Source organism: Chiloscyllium punctatum, chromosome 5 (genome assembly GCF_047496795.1).
Source record: "Chiloscyllium punctatum isolate Juve2018m chromosome 5, sChiPun1.3, whole genome shotgun sequence".
NCBI classification, from domain to species: Eukaryota; Metazoa; Chordata; class Chondrichthyes; order Orectolobiformes; family Hemiscylliidae; genus Chiloscyllium; species Chiloscyllium punctatum.
The window spans coordinates 112,403,683-112,421,581 of NC_092743.1; the positions used below are offsets into that span (position 1 = coordinate 112,403,683).

A 17,899-nucleotide genomic window follows, 5' to 3' on the forward strand; every position below is an offset into this window, starting at 1 on the left:
ATTCATGTTAGCTTGTCAAATTTCATGTCCACTTTGAAAATGTAATGGTAGATTCTGCTAATGATAGTGTGGATGATTTATTTCTCCCAGGTTGCGCAATGTGAAATGGTGTAATGTCTTAAATACCACCTGAGAGTATACGGTCACTCTCATTCGTATCTCATTTGTCAATTTTTCACTCAGGTTTCCTGGGGATGTGAGGAAGGGTCAATGACTTATATGTGAGAGCTTTGATTTGTGATTTTTGTTTAGATTTTGAAATACATTATTTTCCCAAAGCAAAAGGAAACTAACCTGCCCTTCTTGACAATTGGCAGATTACTCTCTGCCAGTATTAATGGTTATACCCAATTGACTTGTTTTCCATTCTAAAATGTTATTTCAGCATTTTCTACTGTTCCAGACTTTTCTTTTGTACTGCTCCGATCATATTGGCGAATTATTCAATTCTTTTTCTCAGGATGTCAGTCACTTATTCAAAGTCTCCTCTTTGTTTTACTATAATACAGCAAACTTACTATAGGACTTGGTAGTAGTGGAGAAATAAACAGACTGGTCTCTGCATTGGGCTATGGATAGAAACACAAGAGGAGCAAAGTGAAGTGTTAGAAACCTAGGATCAGTCTTGAACCACAGATGAAGTAGTATTCTCAGCTAATTATAACAAGCCATTAATGATTTTCAACATTTCTTCATTCTAAAACCACAGCATCTTGAAGTTGGTGCTATGGCAGTGATGTGGTCAATGTGAAATTTATTTGCCAGAAGAGTTTTCCAGTATTTAAGTTTTCTTCACAAACAATAGATGTGTTTACATTCCTCAACGAGAGTTATTTAGTTATGTGACCTACTTAGACCATTCTAAATGTATGTTTTGACTACTTCAATTTTTTGAATCATATTAATCTTTGGCTACTTGCTTTTGGTAGATCAGAAAGCTGAAACTGCAGTTGGAAGAGGAAAAACAAAAGAACTCTAGGATTGAAAATGTGCTCACCGATTCTGATCGACTAGAAAATGGCACAGATCTACAAATTCTAGAAATGCAGAGTGAGTTCATGGGATCAAATGCTGTCACATCTGTTATTTGATAAATAAAGAGTTTAAGTATCGGGCTTCTCTAACCCATCGACATTTGAAAATTCTGATGTTTGCTAGGGTATAGTTCCAGCTACCATTGCAGATTCTGGTTCTTCGCCCAAGTTGTTGACCTGGTTAGTGCAAGCAAGCTATATGTATGCCAAGGGATCCTTACTCAATTAACTGTGTTTGCAGGGATGGGTGGAATTTAATGCAAGAGCACATTGCAAGAAACAAGAGCAGCAGAAGACCATAAAGCCTGTCAAGTCTGATCTGTATTCAGTGCAATCAGGCTGATCTTTGTATCCAACTCTCCTTTCTTGCACACTCCCATTTGTCTTGATTCCCTGAAAGGGAAAGAATATACCTCTTTCAGCTTAAATATATTCAAATCATATTGCATCCATAACCCTCTGGGATGGAGAGCAGTGAAGGTTTCGCATAGAGTCTGCAGCAACACTGAAGAGCATCCCACCTGGGCCCAGGCCTCCACCCTATCCCCAAATCTCTCACTTCCAATGGCCAATCCACATAGCCTGCACATCTTTGGAATGTGGGAGGAAACTGGTGCATCCAGTGGAAAACCACGCAGGCACGGGGAGAACATGCAAACTCCACACAGACAGTCACCCAAAGCTCGAATTGAACCAGCATCCCTGGCCGTGTGAGGCAACTGTGCTAACCACTGTGCCACCCTAAAGTTATTTAATATTAAAGTGTTTTGAAAACAGTTTGAGTGATTCCATTATGGAAAGATTCTGGGCATGTAATTGGGGGTATGTATTTTTAATAGATTACTGTTTCTTGCACAAGATACTTTTACAGTCAGCTTAAGTTATTAATAGGCACTTTGAGCATGACTTTCAGTCTTTGCTGATGACTTGTTTCCCCTCTGTCAATTTCAGTTTGCAGTATTTTTTTCTTTAATCTTGTCAAGCAGCTCCATATGCTGTTGAGTTGCTTAGTGTAATATCACCTTATTGTTTACTTTTAGGAGATGTAAATAGGCAGTTGAGTGAATACAAGTTTAAACTCTCTAAGGCAGAACAGGACATTGCCACTGTTGAACAAAATGTGAGTATCTGGCATACCATAGAGTATTTGCATCTCAAAATTGCTATCAATTTTCTTTTTGCAGTTGTGCAGAAATAATTATTGTATAATGCATGTGTGGAATAATAATTTAATAGCTTGAGTCTAAGGAATTGAGCTAATGTTGATGCAGCATGACATGACAGAGTACATGTGCTAGAGAGTGATCTCATGAAGGAAACTCCGAGCTGGGGTAGATCTGTCACTGCATGTAGCATTAAGTCTGTAAATAACAAAAAAAATGCTGCTAAACTGTGTGCCTAATGTTAAAATTGGAGGTGTGCATTGTCACTCTTGTCCCACTACTCCTCAGATCACAACATGAAGATACTTTCCTAAATGTTGAAATTGCCAATGTTTGTCTGGTTTTAAATTAAACAGTGTAATAGCCACTTAATAAACACTGTGGATTATCATCAAACTTATTCAATCAAGGTGCAATAATTGGTTAATGTACACAAACAAAAATATAGAATTATAAATGATTATCCCTCTAAATATGCTCAAAATACATGCAAGCACGCACACTTCCTATTCTCTTCAGGAAACAAGAGGGAAGTTTGGATTTGTGTACAACTTGGAGTTCTGAAAAAAAAACTTTTTCAATAGGTTATCCTTTAAGGTAAAAGTGTAGAATGTTCGGAAGTCTGTTGTTGTGATGTCCTAGCATAAGTGGTCGAGTCACTAATCTCCCACTTTTGCCCCTTGAGTCCTGGAGACATAGCTTGCTCAAGAAATATGATATGGAGACGTCCTTTCAAAATAACAATTAGCTTTTACCTTGAATTTACAAACAGGATTTTCTTTTCAGAAAAGGAGAGATCAGCTCCTCTTATTTTCTTCCCTCTCTACCTTTCCCACCCTCACTATTAAATGTCAATCAAATTAAAAATCAGAATCTCTTCAAACCACTTTGTTTAAATACTCCATGTAAAACAACCAGGTTTCACAAGATATGTAATTCCTTGGAAGCCTTGTTTAAAATAAAATTTCCAATGCCCACAGTGACATTCCAGAAGTTTCCACAATCCTTCAAAACTTAGGTTTCTCAAAACCTCTGTTATAGCAACTTGAAGATGGAACACAATGTATTTTTAGTATCATTTCTGTTGCCATTGTTGTAATTTGGTTTGTATGCAATATTTAATATTAAGATATACATATAGGTAATTAAAACTTGAAATATGAACATATTCGTGAAATGATTGTCAATATTGTATTGCTTTTTGTTCCACTAACGTACCATGGGTTATTCCATTTTTAAGTATAAACTAAATGACCAAAATATCTTCAATTTATGTTGGTGTCTGTAGAAGTCTATTTCGTATGAGGCCAAAGGTATACATGACTGAGTTAAGACTGTGATACCATATTCCTCTGATGTGCAGAAAAGTTATTTGGTGAAGCATGTTTTGGCACTGTCCAGCTGAAAAAAAACTTGCATTGTTTTTATTTGTTATTATATGTAAAGGTACGTCTATTCACTCAAATTCTTGATCATTCATGGAGTTCTGTATAGTGTAGTGCTCAAACTTACAAGCCAGAAAGATCCAGGTTCTCATTTGTGTTGAGTTAGCTAATCTCCATGGAAAATAAGAGACGGTTGTTTATGTGTAGATGTTTAATTTTTTTAAATGTATGTTGTCTTCTAATACTGCCCTATATTAAGTCACCACTTCTTATTTTTAACTTTTATTTTTGTTCCTTTTTCATCAATCACTCTTTGTGTCAAGGCACGTCCATTCTCGGGTCACATTTATTCCATCGTCCTTGCTAATCCGCCCAGGATACTTAATCCTATTTAACTTTTCTGGGCTTGTATATTTGGAAAGGCTATCGTTGCCTTACTCGTTAAACACTCATTCATCTAACCAAATTCTGAAGGTACATGTGTAATACGAGACACGTAAGATTCCAGAATGAAATCTGGCTTGATAGAGTGCAGGTTTTATTTTCTCAATTTTATTTATCATTGTAGTGTGTTGGCAGCCTCTTATGAATATGTTATAGTTTTAACAAAAGAACAAAGTTTTATTATACACAAGGAAAGTAAAGGACAAACTATTACACAACACAAGTACCAGTTGAAATGGTTTTATTACACAAATCAAAAATAAAGATTTAATTCTGCAACCCTCAGCAACAGACTTACAGATATTCAAATCTCACTCGGTTGCACTTTAAAATGCTTTCTTCCATTTGCATGCTGTATTTGGCTTCTTGCCAGTAAAATTCTGCATTTAGTCAATGTCTGTTTCTGACATCTTTGAAATGTTAACAGAAGCTCTTATTTCTTACATGGGCTCATTTAAACTCCTCTTCCATAGCTTTCTGTTTCTGGGTGGCAGGGTGAAATGTGAGGAGGATGTTATGAGAATACAGGATGACTTGGACAGGCTAGATGAGTGCATGGATGCAAGGCAGATGCAGTTCTATGTGGATAAATGTGGCAAGAGCAGGAGGGCAGATTACTATTTAAATGGCGTCAAGTTAGGTAAAGGGGAAGTACAACGAGATCTAGGTGTACTTGTACATCAGTCAATGAAAGAAAGCATGCAGGTACAGCAGGCAGTGAAGAAAGCTAATAGCATGCTGGCCTTCATAACAAGAGGAATTGAGTATAGGAGCAAAGAGGTCCTTCTGCAGCTCTACAGGGCCTGGTGAGACCGCACCTGGAATATTGTGTGCAGTTTTGGTCTCCAAATTTGAGGAAGGACATTCTGGCTATTGAGGGAGTACAGCGTAGGTTCACAAGATCAATTCCCAGAATGGTGGGACTATCATATGTTGAAAGATTGGAGCGACTGGGGTTGTATACACTTGTGTTTAGAAGGATAAGAGGAGATCTGATTGAGACTTATAAAATTACTAAAGGATTGCACACTCTGGAGGCAAGAAGCATGTTTCCGCTGATGGGTGCGTGCAGAACCAGAGGATGCAGTTTAAAAATAAGGGGTAGGCCAATTAAAACAGAGTTGAGGAGAAACTTCTTCACCCAGACAGTAGTGGATAAACGGAATGCTCTGCCCCAGAAGGCAGTGGAGGCCAAGTCTCTGGATACTTTCAAGAAAGAGATGATAGTGCTCTTAAAGATAATGGAACCAAGGGTTATGGGATAAGGCAGGAATAGGATACTGATTGTGGATGAACAGCCATGATCATAATGAATGGTGGTGCTGGCTCGAAGGGTTGAATGGCCTTCTCCTGCGCTATTATCTATTGCCTATTGCTCCTTCCCTAACATCCAAACCACTGAGGACTTTATTTCTTCTGCCCTGATTGTTCTGCAGATTGCTGGCCATACCAGCCTTTCTCTCTCTGAAAGAAATTTGAACACTCCCCTGAAAAGGAATGCACAATCTTCTAGCACATTCTTTCTTTAAAAAAGAACTGCTTTCTGTCTCTGTCTTTTGATGTCATAGGAAATCTTATGCAGCAACCCTTCTTTTCTCTTCATAATCATTTCGAGTTTTAAAAGCCTCACTTAGATTATATAAGAAAAACTTCAGTTTTCCCAGAACCTCTCCACCACAACTCAAAAATGAAATTAAAATTAGGTCCTTACCTCAATGCATATAATAGAGAAATACACATCAGCCTTAAATCTATGTGGTCTTGTCAGTTTTAGAACCAAATTTCCCAATTATAGTATGTCACAAACCTTCATTGTGTGGATATGGATTAAAATTTGATAAGTTTGTCTCTTGGCTATAAAGTCAAAATATTGGACAGTGTTTCTTTGTGTCTCCATTTCTTTTACCAGCCATTTATTGAGAGATGTCCGAAAGAAATGCAAATTCTCTTATCCCTTTGGCAAAAGGCCATGTTTTCACGCAGCACTGTTTTTGGCCCAGCTGGAATATCTGAATTTAACATGTGTTTTATCAATTGTAGACAAATTAATAATTTAAATGTTAAAAAAAATGTGCAAAATTGCAATCAAAGCATATCTAGTTATGGGGGGAATCAGCATGCTGAGCTCTTGTTCTTCCATCCTTTGGTGTATTTAGTTTAATAAGTCTGCCCTAGTTAAGATCTCAAGTTTTCAAAGAGCTGATTATTTCCTCCATCATAATGGATTGAAGTGCTACTTATATCAAGAGATACGATGCTTTGTCTAGTTATGTTTATTACAGATATGATGCAGGGAAGTGAGTCTGGAACTTCTGAGCTATCAATAGAGGTTTGTAGGTAATGAACTTCCCTCCAAGTCAACAGATCATAAACTTTTATACTCCAGAAACCTTCGGGCGTAAACTATCCTGACACCATATTGTGTGGGGGGCACTGTCTGAATTTCATAAGAACAGGAGTCGGCTATTCAATCCCTTAAGCATGCCCCATTGTTCAGAGAGATCACAGCTGATCTGTGGCCTAAGTCTATATACCTGCCTTTGGCCCAAGTCACTTAACGTCTTTTGGTCATGAAACATGTATCTGTCTCAGATTTCAAATTAACAACTGATTCTGCATCCACTGCTGTCAGTGGAAGAGAATTCCAAAACGCTACCAGACTTTGTGTGTATAGAAGTATGTCCTAACATTTCTCCTGAACAGACTGTGTCCCCTAGTTCTAGAATCCCTAGCCAGTGGACATAATTTGTGAAATAATTCCACAGGCCAATGTCCTGTCACCTAATCATCCTTTATTTGCACATGGAGAGTCCTTGAGACTGATCCCTCAGAGCCAGCTCTGAGTGAACAGGATGTCTGACACACCACAGACATAGAACATTACAGTACAGTAGGGGCCCTTCAGCCCTTGATGTTGTGCCAACATGTGGAACCAATCTGAAGCCTATCTATCCTACTCTATTCCATTTTCATCCATATGTTTATCCAGTGATCATTAAATGCCTGTAAAGTTGGTGAGTCTACTAATGTTGCAGGTAGTGTGTTCCACACCTCTACTACTCTGAGTAAAGAAACTACCTCTGACGTCTGACCTATATCTATCGCCCTTCAACTTAAAGTTGTGTTCCCTCATGCTAGCCATCACTATCCGAGGAAAATGGCTCTCACAGTCCACCCTATCTAACCCTCTGATTATCTTAATGTCTCTAATAAATCACCTTTCAACCACCTCCTTTGTAACGAAAACAGCCTCAAGTCTCTCAGCCTTTCATCATTAGATCTTCCCTCCATATCAGGCAACATCCTAGTAAATCTCCTCTGAACCCTTTCCGTAGCTTGCACATCCTTCATATAATGCAGTGATCAGAACTGTACGCAGTACTCCAAATGCTGTCACACCAGAGTTTTGTACAGCTGCAGCATGACCTCATGGCTCTGAAACTCAGTCCCTCTACCACTAAAAGCTAACACATCATATGCCTTCTTAACAACCCTATCAACCTGGGTGGCAACTTTCAGCGATCTATGTACCTGGACACAGATCTCTCTGCTCATCTACACTACCAAGAATCCTACTATTAGCCCAGTACTCTTTATTCCTGTTGCTTCTTCCAAAGTGAATCACCTTACACTTTTCCACATTAAACTCCATTGCCACTTCTCAGCTCAGCTCTGCAGCTTATCTATGTCCCTCTGTAACCTGCAGCATCCTTCAGCACTATTCACAATTCAACCGACCTTCATGTCATCCGCAAATTTATTAACCCATCCTTCTACACCCTCATTCAGGTCATTTATAAAAATGACAAACAGCAGTGACCACAAAACAGATCCTTGTGGTACACCACTCATATCTGAACTCCAGAATTTCTGATCCAACTGCTAATTCACCCTCAATCCCATGCCTCTGTTTTTTCTGCAATAGCTTACCGTGGGGAACCTTATCAAACGCCTTACTGAAATCCATAGACACTACATCAATCACTTTACCCTCATCCACCTGTTTGGTCACAATCTCAAAGAACTCGAGGTTTGTGTTACATGACCCAGCCTTTACAAAACCGTGCTAACTATCCCTAATGCACTTATTCCACTCTAGATGATTATAAATCCTACCTCTTATAACCTTTTCCAACACTTTACCCACAACGGATTCACTGGTCTATAATTACCAGGGTTGTTTCTACTCCCATTCTTAAACAAGGGAATAACATTTACTATCCTCCAGTCTTCTGGCACTACTCCGTAGTCAATGACAACATAAATATCAAAGCCAAAGGCTCGGCAATCTCCTCCCTGGCTTCCCAGGGAATCCTAGGATAAATCCTATCTGGCCTAGGGGACTTGCATATTTTCACATTTTCTAGAATTGCTAACACCACCTCCTTGTGAACCTCAATCCTGTCTAATCTAGTAGCCTGTATCTCAGTACTCTCCTCGACAACATTATCCTTTTCCTGTGTGAATACTGATGAAAAATATTCATTTAATGTTTCCCCTATCTCCTCGAACTCCACTCACAACTTCCCACTACTGTCTTTAACTGGTCCTGATCTTACTCTAGTCATTCTTTTATTCCTGACATACCTTTAGAAAGCTTTAGAGTTTTCCTTGGTCCTATCTGCCAACAACTTCTCATGTCCGGTCCTGGCTCTTCTTAACTCTCTCTTTAGGTCTTTTCAGGCGAACTTGTAACTCTCATGCACCTTCACTGAGCCTTCATGTCTCATCCTAACATAAGCTGCTTTTTTCCTCTTGACAAGAGATTCAATTTCCTTAGAAAACCACGGCTCCCTCGTCCGACCATTTGCCTGCCTGACAGGTACATACTTATCACTGACACACAATAGCGTTCCTTGAATAAGCTCCACATTTCAATTGTGCCCATTGCCTGTAGTTTCCTTCCCCATCCTATGTACCCTAAATCTTACCTAATTGTATCATAGTTGCCTTTCATCCAGCATTAATCCTTGCCTGCGTTATACACCTATCCGTTTCCATCACTAAAGTAAATATAACTGAATTGTGGTAACTATCCCCAAAAAGTACTCCCCTATCTCCAAATCTAACATCTGGCTGGGCTCATCAGCCAGTACCAAATCCAATGTGGCTTCACCCTTCTTGGCTTGTCTTCATACTGTCAGGAAACCATCCTGCACACATTGACAAAAACTGATCCATCTAAAGTACTGTAACTATAGTATTTTCAGTCAATATTTGGAAAGTTAATGTCCCCCATAACAACTACCCTGTTACTCTCGCTCCTACCCAGAATCATCTTTGCTATCCTTTCTCGTACATCTCTGGAACTATTCAGAGGCCTGTAGAAAACTCCCAATAGGGTGACCGCCTTTCCTATTTCTAACCTCAGCCCATACTATCTCAGTAGATGAGTCCGCAAACATCCTTTCTGCCACCGTAATACTGTCCTTGATTAACAATGCCACACCTCCCCCTCCTTTTACCATCTTTTCTGTTCTTATTGAAACATCTAAATCCTGGAACCTGCAACAATCATTCCTGTCCCTGGCTCTATCCACGTGTCCGAAAAGGCCATAACATCAATGTCCCAGGTACTAACCCATGCTGGAAGTTAGATTAGATTCCCTACAGTGTGGAAACAGGCCCTTCGGCCCAACAAGTCCACACCAACCCTCCGACATGGACTAATTCTGTGCCAGAGATGTGTACCCTATGGCTTACCCCTGTTAAGTCCCAATAGTATCCAAACTTGTCATTGAGGGGAACAGCCACAGGAGTTCCCTTCACTGCCTGCTGGTACCCTCTCCATCCCCTGACTGTAACCCCACTGCCTCTTTCTTGTACCTGAGATGTGACTACCTCCCTGTAACTCCTCTCAACAATCCTTTCAACCTCCCGTATAATCTCAAGATCATCCAGCTCCAGCTCCAGTTCCCTTATGCGGTTCTCGAGGAGTTAGATTAGGGTGCACTTGTCGCAGATGAAATTAGCAGGGATACTACTGGTGACCCTTACCTCCCATATTCTGCAGGAGGAACATTCAACTGTCCTAACCACATTCCCACTATTCTAAATTCCCAAGAGTATATTGAAAAATAAACAATTAAAAAAAACTAGTTACCTTACCAATTTGACGCACAGAACCCTTTTTTTGGTTAGAGGAGGAGGATGGGTGGGAGACACTACTTAAGAAGTGTTTCAGATAACGCAACCGCCCAAACATATTACTTCACTTACTCAGCAGCCTCATGTCCACTCCTGCTCAGCGTGCGCTCCACCTCTTCAAGAGGTAAGTTTTGAAATCGGTGATTCACCTTCCCGTCAGCCTTCAGGTCAACACTGTCACTCTTCCTGGTGCTGAAACAAAAATGGCAGCCCCGACACTCAAGCTATGTTTTTAAATCAGTGACTCACCTTCGCCTGTTCTTTTTTTGTCTGAAATAACTGCACAGAGACCGATATTTCATCACCAAGTCTCGCTTTATTTATTTGTTCACAATACACTGGCTGTGACCAGCCAGCTCAGAGTCAGTGACACTACTGTTCTTATCTGTAGGCCAGGGCTCCCGAATTGGACCACATTAGTAGCCCCAATTAGGGAACTCATTCTGAGGTCCGCGTGATTGACCTTAATACAATCACTGCAGTTTGTCATCTTCTATACCCTGGTTTTCCAGTTATTATCTTGAAGACTTCATTCAGATCACCTCTTAACTTCCTAAATTCTTGAGAGAAAACACCTAATTTATATTATCTCCCACAGTTCAGTCCCTCAAGTCCAGGTATCATTCTTGTAAGCCAATCTTGTATTCCCTCCAAGGCCAATATATCCTTTGTAAGGAGTGATGCCCAGATCTGATCTCAGTACTCCCAAGTGTCTGTGACCAAGGTATTGTATCGCTTAAGCATCCTTGTAATTCAGCCCTTTAGATATGAAGCCCAGCATTCCATTAGCCGTCTTGATTATTTTCTGCACCTAATTATGGTAGTTTAAAGATCAATGCACCAGAACCCCAAGTCTCTTTAGACATCCAATTAACTTCACTTCATACTGTCTAGATAGTGGCCTGATCTATCCTTTCTTGGTTCAGAATGGATAACCTCCATTGCAGTTATTGAAAGTTATCAGTCTCCCTTTTGCCCATTCACCTAGTCTATCAATATCACTTTGTAATTTATGCAATCATCTATACTGTCTACTGTACTGCCTAACTTTGTGTCATCAGCAAATTTGGATATGTCTTTCTGTACCATTTACCAAGTTGTTAACAAATGTGAATAATTGAGGCCCTCGCACAGACCCTTATGGAAAGCCAAAGGTCATATTGCCAATTTGAAGACTTATTTATTATCTCCACCCTCCCAGCCATGTCAGTAAGTTGTCCTTCTACTTTGGTTGACAGGCTGTAGCTTGGTACTTTGTCAGATGCCTTCTGGAAGTTCATATAAAACAACATCCATTCCCTTATTGATTAGCTTGTACCTTCTCAAAAAATTAAATGAAGTTTGTCAAGCATGACCTATCTGCCATTAAACTGAGGTGCTGTTGTCTTAGTTTGTCGGTGTAATGATTAAGAGAAGCAGATGTGTTTGCCTGGTGTCATGGACAACAATGTTCTCTTTAAGAAAATATGCTTAATTGATCACTTACTCTTCGTCGAACCTTACAAGTTAACTTGCCAACTCTTTACATTAAAAAGTTTTTTAAAATATGCATTTATATAGAGTCTTGCTTGACCACAGGACATCCAAATACAACTTAGAGCCAGTGAAATATCCTTGTAATGCAGTTATTATTGAACCTAGGAATCATAACCGTGAATTTGCTCACAGCCAGCTTCCATGAAAAGCAATGAAACAAATGACCAGATAATTTGTTTTATATATTTGCTGACGGATAAAATGGTGGCCAACACACTAGGGGTACTCTTTATTTTTTGTAAATCTGGGATCCTGAACAACTGACTGAGATGACAGGCAGAAACTGTATAATCATTTTTATATATGGATATTTATTGCCCAAGAAATGCCCTTTTTTTTGCATTTGTCATAATGAGAAAGCTTTTGCAACATCTACAATTGTGGTGATTTGATCATCATCACATTCTCAAACATAGTCAATGAAAGGAACCATTGGACCTAACAATAATTCAGATATTTGGAGGATTATCCAAAGTATTGAATCATGAGTTTAAATATTTTGACTCGAGTGGAGCTTTGCTTTGGGTGGGAGTAACAAACTAGCTAATCCAACATTTCTTTTTAATAATTCTGTGGGAGAGTTTCCTGCAGTTCCCATGACAGTACTATTGTGGCTGACGTTTTTAAATGAATTTTCAGGTTGTCAGACTTGAAGGACAGGTGCTTCGCTATAAAACAGCAACAGAAAACTCAGAAAAAATAGAGGATGAACTAAAAGCTGAAAAAAGGAGGTTGCAGCGAGAGGTATGCAGAATGTTTACTCAATGCTGCTCTGAGTTACAGAAACAGTTTGGACCGAAGGGTCTGTTTCCATGCTGTACATCTCTCTGACTCTATTTTAGGCCATTCTGAAGAGCTCTTTTAGGTCTAACACAGATCACAGAAGGCTAAATGGTCTTTTCTTTGCCTAAGTGGTCTCTTCCATTCTTTTGACTGAATACGTTTTTCCCCTCACTTGTATTTTGCATGTTCAGTGTTAAATTGTGAGTCTTAATGATGTGATGATTAATTTTTAAATATCATTTCCAATACATCATTGTGTTTATCTTTTTTAAATATTTCATGTTCAGTGCTACATTGTTTTTACTCAACCCCAAGACCTCCCTGCAAAACAAATTTGACTTGGGTGACTATAAATGCATTTTTAGTTCTACATTGCATCATAAGTGGAAAAATGATTCATATTTGTTTCCAAACAATCCTTCCCATGCTGCTACAGCTAATTGAGGCGCTCAGATGTTTAATAAACTTATCATGGCATTTTATGATTTCCAATGTGTTGTGTTAGCTTAGTGATAATGACCAAATCTCTCTCAATTCCTCCTCAGTTACGATCAGCATTGGATAGGAATGAAGAGATGGAAATGACCAATAGCCACTTGATGAAGCGATTAGAGAAGATGAAAGCCAACAGAAATGCATTACTCTCTCAGCAGTGAAGAGGAAAGAGCTGGTGCACTGTATCTATGACTAGCAGAACGTCCAGGCATCACAACTTAAAGGCCCTTTCCATTTGGTACAACCACTTTCAAACACTGAAAGATGTCCTTTATTAAGGCTTTGGTTTTATAAATGTTGGCATAAAGTTTTTGTAATTTATGAGAGATTCATGGCATTGTCTAATGTCTATATGTTTGTTAATTGTGAATTGTATTGCCTGTTTAGCTCACTGGGTTAAGAGCCTTTGAAATGGGTTGTGGATTTGTTATGAGTGATTTTAGCAGGTAAATACAAATAGATTTGATTGTTTATGGCTTTAATATGCCAAATTGATTTACATAAACCTTTCTGCTGCTTAGAAATTATAGTGGTTACTTAAAGACCTTGAACAACTGCATGAACAGAACAGATGCACAAGATAACCTCATGACACTTTTGAAAATCTGACTACTCTCCTATGCCAATTGCTCTGTGCGCCCCACAATGCAGGAATCCCACTTCAAGTGCCTTCTACGCGGTGCAAAGGAAATTATCTTGATCTGGTTATTCAATCGAATTTATGGACCATTCATTTGGTCTGAAATATTGTAATTGAGATATTTTAAAAACAAAGTGGGTAAATTCCTAAGACAAGTATCTGCCAAAAATGACGTACATAATTTTTTCTTCAAAAATACAATTTCAAAATTGTCATTTGTATTACATGCAACTTTTTCAAGTAAAGAAATGATTGTAGGTAAAGTAAGTTTTGCAAATGTTCCTATAGTTTAGTTTAAAGCACATGAACAGGGCTTTTCTGCTGCTCCTCGCTTCATGGAATTTAAAGAAAACAAATGGAAAGAATTTCCTTTTCTGTACAAAATATTGGACTGCATCTTCAGAGTATTACTGGTATTGCCTGTTTATAAGGGTTTTGTCTTTCTGGAAAAAAGGCATGTGAATGGGGTTTTGACAATAAATGAAACTGTGGGCACTTTATATAATGAGACCACAGAAATTTATTTTTATGATTGCTGCTTCTGTCTTCAAATAGTAAGAACACCTGGCTATACAGTACATGGTTTGCAGGCCACAGCATCCTCAAAGTTTGCCCATGCAAATACTTGTGTTGAGAAATAGGTTAATTAAAAGTGCAAGAATCTACAAATTAGTTTTGATTAACTGTAACAGATCAGTATGTAAATTGATAGCTGAAGATGTACGAGAGTTGATCTGATCCAACTCATAATTTTATACAAATGCCAAGTACAGTACAACCTTGATTATCCAAATGAGACAGGCAGAGAGTATTTTGTTCGGATAGTTGAAGTGATCGTAAACAAGCGGTAATTTGTGTGCCAGTTATCCAGCGATACATGCCATTTAACTGATGACTGATTGGATCGTAAAAAAGCAGTAGTTCGAGTGCTGGTTATGAACATGCCTTGGTTATCCAGCAACGCATGCCACAATGTCATTTAATTGGTAACTGAATGCTGAGTTGCCTCATGCTGTTTTTACGGCAATTTGAGATCTTGTTGAGATAATCTGAAATTCGGATAATTGATGTTTGGGTAACCGAGGTTGTACTGTATTGTGGCTGAAGATCAGTCCTGCCAGAGATACTGGTATTACTGCACTGCCAGTTGCATTTCCTTAACAGTATGAAACAGAATGTTTTGAAGTGTAAAGTGAACAGAGAGCAGTTGCCATGTGAAAGTTTTAATTACCCCTTGCTAAATTGCCAAAATGAGTTAGGACAATGTGCTTAATTTAAAGGCCATTTTCTTGCCAGAATGAAATCCAACAAAAGACCGCATTGAGCAGGGGGAAGGAGCCAAAGCAGATAATATATCCAATCTTGGGAGCGTCTTGGCCTTTGTGAGAATAATGAAATAAAGCTTTAAAAGTTTGAAAAACATACATAACATGTTGTCCTCATCCACAATAATCTACTGGTTACAGTTGCATCTGTCCATGGTAGGGTGTTGGTCGCAGTAATCATTGCACAATTCATGTGGAGATTTAAATCCTGTCTTTACATTGAGGATATCCTATCTAGTGATGTGTGACACTACAATTGTTTTGAGAGAGATTTGCAACAAATAAAGCAGCTGAAACTTGTGCATCCGTGAGATACAGCAAGCTGTCAGCAGCAGGAAAATTATATTCAACAACAATTTGTAATTTTTTGACATGACATAATACCTCCATTCTACCATTGCCATTAACCAATCAAACTTGGTTTAATGAGTGCCAGACAGTATGCCTGAAACAGTAATATGCTGTTATGCTGCAACATAGGACCTAAGTGTGTGCTTAGCAGTACAGAGTTATTAATAAAGCTAAATGATTCCTGAACCCATTGGATCATTTCAAATCTCTGCAGCAGGCACTATCCAGCTTGGAGTAATGGTGAATAATGGGATGAGGAGCAGCTGTGCATATCACAGAAGTTCAAAAGATAAAGTTGAAATGCTTAACATTCTTCAGCCAAATAAAGACTTGCTCTACTTTAAGTAATTCAGTACTTTTGAAATAGTCACTATTTTAATGTAGAAACATGGCAGCCGGTTTGTGGGCATTAAGGTCCTACGAACTACAATCTGATAGCCAGATAATATGCTGCCCATTGTTCTTCCAGATGGTAGAGATCATAGACTTGGAAGTACTTTCAAAGATGTTTTGATACATTTTGTACATGATACCATTGACACAATGACAGAGGTGTGTGGGCATGTGAATGACATCGTTTAAGGTGGTGCATGGGATTCAATCAAGTGGACTTTTGTCCATAGGGTATTCAGCTTAAAATGTTGAGTGTTACACTCATGCAGGGTTGAGGCAGCAGTGCTAACCTCTGAGCCACCATGTCGCTCCCCCAACTGTTACTGTACCCCCTTGTTTACATTGAACACACAGCTTGTCTCAGCAGCTGTCAAACAGGATTTTTTAACCACAGATTATAGCAATAATAGTGGGTGGGGGCGGGGGAGGAAAGGTGTGCAGTTTCAGGGTAAATCCACTCTGCAACAGAGCAGCTGTGTTTCTTGGACTTATCAATGTTGAATGGCTAGGAAGACACCTAAACCAGGATTTCATCTGACAAACCACACCAAAGATAAATGGGCAAGTTTTAATTTGATCTGGGCCAGAAATAGGGATTTCAACCCAGATCTGAAGATTCGGACCCACTGTATGACTGATGATCTGACAGCTAAACCAATACACCATCATCCCTATTCTTACAGCCATGCATTCACATGTAATTTTCTGGCTGCATGTTCCCTTCCTGCTTGCCCGGAGGAGTTCAGGAGATTGAAAGAGGGAGAGGAGATTGGCCCTGCCTTTCTGTGAACATTATGCCTTCTCCTAACTTATCACTGCGTTCTGATTAGATTCTCTACAGTGGAAACAGGCCCTTCGGCCCAACAAGCCCACACCGACCCTCCGAAGAGTAACCCACCCAGACCCATTTTCCTCTGACTAATGCATCTAGCAGTACGGGCAATTTAGCTTTGCCAATTCACCTGACCTGCACATCTTTGGACTGTGGGAGGAAACCAGAGCACCTGGAGGAAACCCACGCAGACACAGCGAGAACGTGCAAACTCCATACAGTCACCCGAGGCTGGAACTGAACCTGGCACCCTGGTGCTGTGAGGCAGCAGTGCTAACCACTGTGCTGCCTCTAAACTCAAATAAAAGCAGTGTTAACACAGTTATTGCCAGACAGAGTTTAAAGGAAGTACGATGTAACAATACACATTCGAGAACATTAAATCTTTCCGAAGCAGCTAGGCTCAAATACCACTCAGAAATCTGGTCCAATCCATTTATATTACAGGTAGACCGAGTCAATAGGGATGGTCCTTTTTCTGGCGGAAAGGTAGCATTCCAGATGAGTAGCTTATGTTTGCATCGACTCTCCTCAGGTGCTGCCTGACCAGCTGTGCTTTTCCAGCACCACACTTTATGGTCCTATTTCTGCTGACTTACTGGAAACCAAATTTATGCATGTTACTGTCTTATTTAAAAAAATATTTTTGTTAACCTCTTGTCATCAAATTCCTGATGAAGGGCTTTTGCCAGAAACATCGATTTTCCTGCTCTTCGGATGCTGTCTGACCTGCTGTGCTTTTCCAGTATCACTCTAATCTAGTATCTGAGAACAGTCATGACTTGGAGATGTCTGTGTTGGACCGGGCTGTACAAAGTTAAAAAGCACACAACACCAGCTTATAGTCCAACAGGTTTATTTGGAAGCACTAGCTTTTGGAGTGCTGTTCCTTCATCAGGTGGTTGACCCTAGTGTTATAACCCTAGTGTTGTGTGATTTTTAACTCTGAGAACAGTGTTAATGTTTCGAGCCCAGTGACCTTTTTTCAGAACTATGGCTATTACAATTGTAAGATATTACAATTTTTGGATGCCTTTGGCAGCTTTCATCTGTGAGCTTTACAAGTCAACCTTGTGTTTAAAATGTTAGAAAAGTTTGACATTCCAACATGAATGAAAGCTATTATTTTCTTTAAGGAAATCAAGTGCAAGGGGCTATGATCCTAAAGTTAGGGTTTAGGTTCTCAGAAGCATAATCAGGAACTTCTTCCACAAAAAGAGAAATTCCCTTTCCCAAAGGCTGTAGGTTTTGGCTGAGACTTTCAAGGTAGGTTTTTGTGTTGTGACAACTGATGGGATATGGAAAAAAGACAGATGAATGGAGTTGAGGTGCAGATGAACTGAATAATGGTGAGGAGCTAAATGGCATATT

At 39.3% G+C, this 17,899-nt stretch overlaps 1 protein-coding gene across 19 annotated transcripts in view; it reads left to right on the plus strand.

Moving 5' to 3' along the window:
* lrrfip2 (leucine rich repeat (in FLII) interacting protein 2) overlaps nucleotides 1-14,156 on the plus strand; it is a 162,816-nt gene extending 148,660 nt beyond the window's left edge. For all 19 annotated transcript variants that reach the window (XM_072571052.1, XM_072571058.1, XM_072571062.1 and 16 more), the window contains 4 exons: nucleotides 930-1,050; nucleotides 2,075-2,154; nucleotides 12,349-12,453; nucleotides 13,038-14,156. In XM_072571052.1, the coding sequence (XP_072427153.1) occupies nucleotides 930-1,050; nucleotides 2,075-2,154; nucleotides 12,349-12,453; nucleotides 13,038-13,148 (417 nt within the window). In that variant the 3' untranslated portion in view covers nucleotides 13,149-14,156. The remainder of the gene's footprint in view (nucleotides 1-929; nucleotides 1,051-2,074; nucleotides 2,155-12,348; nucleotides 12,454-13,037) is intronic.
* Nucleotides 14,157-17,899: the final 3,743 nt, after the last annotated feature.